The 5,527-nt window shown below is 37.3% G+C and overlaps 1 protein-coding gene across 2 annotated transcripts in view; it reads right to left on the bottom strand.

The window, feature by feature from the left end:
* LOC106867683 (prostaglandin G/H synthase 1) overlaps positions 1–5,527 on the bottom strand; it is a 74,483-nt gene that overhangs the window by 14,671 nt on the left and 54,285 nt on the right. For both annotated transcript variants that reach the window (XM_052977237.1, XM_014912625.2), the window contains one exon: positions 2,498–2,744. In XM_052977237.1, coding sequence (XP_052833197.1) covers positions 2,498–2,744 — 247 coding nt within the window. The remainder of the gene's footprint in view (positions 1–2,497; positions 2,745–5,527) is intronic.

Below are 5,527 nucleotides of genomic sequence, written 5' to 3'. Positions count from 1 at the left end.
TATATATATATATATATATATATATATATATGCACGACGGGGTTCTTTCAGTTTCCGTCTACCAAATCCATTCAAAAGGCTTTGGTCGGCTTAAGGTTATAGTAGAAGACACACACCCACAGTGGGACTGACCCCAGAACTGTGTGGTTAGGAAGCGAGCTTCTTACCACACAGCCACACCTGCACCTATTCTCACAGCCACACCTGTGCCTATTGATGAGAATATATTTACTTATGCCTATAAGTGCAGCCCACCCACGAACTAGCAAAACACATACCTTGTGTATGTGTGTTCGATATTGTTTATATCCCTCAAGCTGCTTCTAATTCATATTTAAACACACACACACAAATATAGCTTTTATCTTCTATCTCTTACTTGTTTTAGTCATTAGGTTATGGCCATACTGGGGCACTACTTTGATGAATTTTAGTCAAATGAATCAACCCCATTACTTAATTTTTTAAAAACCTGGTACTGGATTTGCAAACTCCTTATCAATAGCCACATAAGTTATGTTATGTTATTGGCCCCGCTCTCTTTAACATTACATTAAAACACATGAAAGCAGAAACAGACCCCATAAAGTTCAAGAAGTCTTTGGACAAATTCCTCCAAAAAATCTTGGATAAACCTCCTACACCCGAATATGTCTCTGTAAATAACTCTGTAGTTGAGTGGGCCATATTGTCCGATTCCTGATTTGAATGACTCTGCCAGGAAGTGCTATTAAGTTAGACATGGCCCGGGCCAATACTGGCCGAAACCTATCAAAGTATGTATAAATGTATGTATGTATGTATGTATGTATGTATGTATGTATGTATGTATGTATGTATGTGTGTATGTATGTATGTATGTATGTATGTATGTATGTATGTATGTATGTATGTTCTCCTCAATTTTTAATTAATTATTTGAAATCTTCCAGTACAAAAGCAGCTGGTTTCTAACAAAGATGCAAAGCTCCATCATTGGAATGTAGCTTACCAAAGCAATGTCACATTCTAACTTTCAAAAAGCCTTGCATATTTTTACTGTTCTGCTTACAAATTGTAATTGTAGTGTACATATAATGTAGTTGATTTGTTTTCCTGAAAACCCTAGCTTATCCAGATTGTCATCTAAGCATTTACTCACTAAACCAAGCACACCAATTACTAAGAGTACAAATATTAGTTTAGGTATAAAAGCTGAAGGTTTCAAAGCAGTTGTCCATAGTTATTCTCTTTCACTTAGATTTTCTGAAGAGATATTCACCTCACCAAAACAGCTGATGTCTATGACAAAGTTACCCTCCCAGGCACAAGTCCAGGCAAGGTTGTTTTATGGAAGACCAGCAGACGCCCATGCATACCGACCTCCCCTCTCCACGCCACCAGCGTTATCCAAGGGAAAGGCAAAGGGGCTGATACAGCTTGGCACCTGTGATATTGCAACTCATTTCTACAGCTGAGTGAACTGGAGCAACGTGAAATAAAGTGTCTTGCTCAAGAATACAACACGCAGTCCGCTCCGAGATTCGAACTCACAACCTCATGATTGTAAGCTCGACACTCTAACCACTAAGCCATGCGCCTTCACACACACACACACACACACACACATATGTATATATATATGTATATATATATATAAAAAACAAATAAAAAATGAGTATATGCATATATACGTACAAGTATGTGCATACCTACATCTACCTGTATATATAGGTGCATATCTGGGTACAGGATGTTGCAAACAAAACGTAGACAAAAAAATAATAATAACCAGAGTACAGAAAACACACAGGCCACATAGAGAACATTTTCCTTCATCAGCTGCCACCATTCTAACACAGGCGTTTCGAAGAGTTAGGGCAAAGTATGGAGGTTTAGTTCACAAGTGATCTAAACGATTAGGTAGGCTAGGTAAGTGCTGTAATGGATTACTAGGGCTCCATATATATATATATATATATATATATATATATCTGTGTGTGTGTGTGTGTGTGTGTGTGTGTGTGCTTGTGTTTGACCCCTCACCATTAGACAATCAGTGCTGAGGTGTTTACATCCCCGTAAACTTAGCAGTCCAGCAAAAGAGACCGACAGAATAATATGCTTCAAAGAAAGAAGGTACTGAGGTCGATTCGTCCAACTAAAATTCTTTGAGGCAGTGCCCCAGCATGGCCGTAGTCTAATGGCAGAAACAAGTGAAAGATATATGTAAGCATGCGTGTTGGTATGTATACATTTGCTCATAGTCTACTTAATGACAGCTGGAAATTGAAGAGGAGAAGAGAGGAGAGGGAGAGGGAGAAAGAGAGAGAATGAGAGAAAGAAAGAAAGAGAGAGAGAAAGGAGATAGAGGGAGAAGAAGATATTTTTGATAGCTTTTCCAGCAGGTTACAGAAAGACCAAGTTCTAGGAGGTGGTGAGGCTAAGACAGAGTGGAGCCTCATAAATACCTGAGCACCTCTAGATATGCTACATAAAGTGAAGATGAAGAACTTACCTAAGACAGCAGTTCTTGCGGCTTGATGTAACTGTTCATCAGTCCAGTCTGGATGTTCATTAACCAGGATATCACAGAAGAGATTGTGCTGACGGAGCCACAGAGTTGACCACATCAGATGACCACTATGTACGCTGTAATATTCATACCCAAGAGCAAACTGGGATGTTTGAGGTAACCCTGTAGGATATTGCATGTCAACCGGACTTTCAAATAGAAAGGGAGGCCACTCCTCACCATTTATGATCTGTGAAATAGGGAACAGGTTAGAAAAGCTGATTATGAAACGGTGATCTAGGGTGTTGTTGAAGGGCTTATTTGGTGGGTCTAGAGGAAGGCATAGTACCCTCAGCCTTCACAGAATGGTGTTATTTATGTTCTTAACCCTTTTGATACCAACTTGCTTGAAACCACCTCTAGCTCTGCAGTACAAAAGTCTCGTTTTTGTAAGTTCTGAATTAAAATCTTCCATCAGTCACAATTTATGTTCCTAACACTAGCTTAATGATAACTAAGTTATTTTACTAAATTCTTTGTTATATTTAAAGATAATTGAAAGAAACAGAGAACATCTCAAGAGAAATATGGTAACAAAAGTGTTAAAATATATAAAAGAGAAACAATTCTTAACCCTTTCGATACCAACCTGGTTGAAACTGTCCCTGGTTCTGTAGTACAAATGTCTTGTTTGAATAAGTATTGAATTAAAATCTTCCACCAAACCTTAGTCACAATTTATGTTCCTAACACTAGCTTAATGATTACTAAGTTATTTTACTAAATTCTTTGGTATATTTAAAATTAATTGAAAGAAACACAGAGCATCTCAACAGAAATACGGTAACAAAAGGGTTAATGCTAGTCTTGAGACTTTGTAAGTTAACACCTGATGGAAAGACAAGAGTGGGAGGGAGGATGATGTTCGAGAGGAAGAATCAGGCACAGTGATTAGTGTTGGTGGTAGGAGGGGTCAGACACGAGGGCGATGGGAAGAGGAGAGATGAATGACATGGAATTCCATGGGTGGGGGGATGAAGAAAACAAAACTGAGACAGTATGGCCATGTAACAAGATCCAGCAGTCTTGTAAGGACTGTTTTTTAAGGAATTGTGCAAGGGGGGGAAAATGAGAAGCAGAGGAAAAGACAAATGGAAAATATCAAAGAATGGCCAGGCAAATCATCAAGAGAGACTCAGTCATCATACGATGACTGGAAACATTAGCATCTCTCAGTCTAGGCAAATGGTGCTGTGAGCTGATCTAGGTCTATACACACCATTTGTCAACAAGCTATATATATTCTCCATGACAAAATGCAGAGAGTAGCTTGTTCCCCAGTTCAAATATGCATCAAACAAAATGCCTATGATTCCATCAGAAGTTGAGGGCCCAATCTAAGATATATATATATAAAAGGGATGTGATAGTAAGATAAAAGACTATTATTTACTGCTGACCTAGTCACATTTTTTTTTTCTATTCACTCCTAGAAGCTGAGGATTTTTACTGCATGTTCTGTTGACTTGCTGACTTGCTGATAGCTTTTGAAAGTTTAGAGTTTATTCATACAAAGTTTATAGAAAGGGAAATATGTTTGTTATGTATTTAGGTAAACATTATTTCTTTTTCGCTTTCTCTACATTCAAGAAAATGTCAATGAAAATTCTGAATTATGTAGTTACAAAGGAAATTAATAATGAACAGAATAACTTAGTTCACAAACAGAAAACAAGAAAATAGTTGTTGAATTACATGGCAAGATAATAGCATTGAATATGAGTGAAAAAAGAACACAATGAAAAAAATAAGGCATCGGAGCGGCAATGCATATCCTTGTACACACAAGGATAGAATAAAATTTAATTCAATAAATATATTCTCAGACAAATTCATATTTCAATAAAATGACATTAAGGGTTATTTCCCCTACTTATAGTCTATGCATATGTAATAAAGAAAAGAAAAACATTTTAATTCACCCATCTGCTAGTTTCAAAGATAATCAAACCAAAATTTAATGAGTTCAAGCCACTCAGCCAACGAGTATTTCTGCCAAATTTGGTCAAAATCTGTTTGGCTGTTTTCCAGTAATTTTGTAAACACACAGACAAGTGACAACACTAACCCTGCTTCCCTTACGCATGCAGGGTTAATAATGTTTTAACATTAAAAAATGCTAGTTTAAATTCCTTGAATGAAAATGTTAACATCAACATCAACAATTCTGGCATATATACATATTTTCTGCCAAACAAAAAACATCATCATTATCAACACTTATCTGTTTTTGATACTGGATTTGGTTGGACGGCTTGACAGGAACTAGCAAGGCTAGGAACCACACCAGGTTCCACAGTCTGTTTGGGCTTGGTTTCTACAGTTGGATGCCCTTCCTAACACCAACCACTTTACAGACAGTACAGGGTACTTTTTACACAGTACTAGCACCTACATAGACACGTCTTTTACTTGTTTCAGTCATTTGACAGTGGCCATGCTGGGGGCACCACCCCGAAGTGTTTTAGTCTAAGAAATCAACCCCAGGACTTTTATTTTTAAGCCCAGTACTTATTCTATCATGTGAAGGCACATAGCTCAATGGTTACTGTTATATGGACTGTTGGATATGTTATTCGTCTGACGTTCCGTGTGTCAATGTGGTTCGTCTGAGTTCATTGTTTCATTGTTGTTGTTCTGTGTGACTGTCGTAGTAAAATGTCATTGATAGATATATGGCGGACATGATTCTTGTTTATTCATAACGAACTTTGGGTGAGTGCGTTCTTTGTATGTAATTGAATAATAAATGTAATAATTAAATTGTACAACTCGTTGTGTTATCTCTGCGAGTCTCCCAAGGGAAATAAAACAGAGTTTATTGGCATCGCCGGTAGGATACATGCTTACTTTACCGTAAAATTATTCATCGTAATAACGATGGCTGAAAAACAGACAGTAGAACTTATTAAATTGTTTAGGGAACAAATGGACAAGCAAATGCAACAACATCAGAGAGATATGGACACTGTT

Source organism: Octopus bimaculoides, chromosome 27 (genome assembly GCF_001194135.2).
Source record: "Octopus bimaculoides isolate UCB-OBI-ISO-001 chromosome 27, ASM119413v2, whole genome shotgun sequence".
NCBI lineage: Eukaryota > Metazoa > Mollusca > Cephalopoda > Octopoda > Octopodidae > Octopus > Octopus bimaculoides.
Note: the sequence above shows the minus strand (reverse complement) of the source record. Positions and strands in the feature narration are given on the sequence as shown.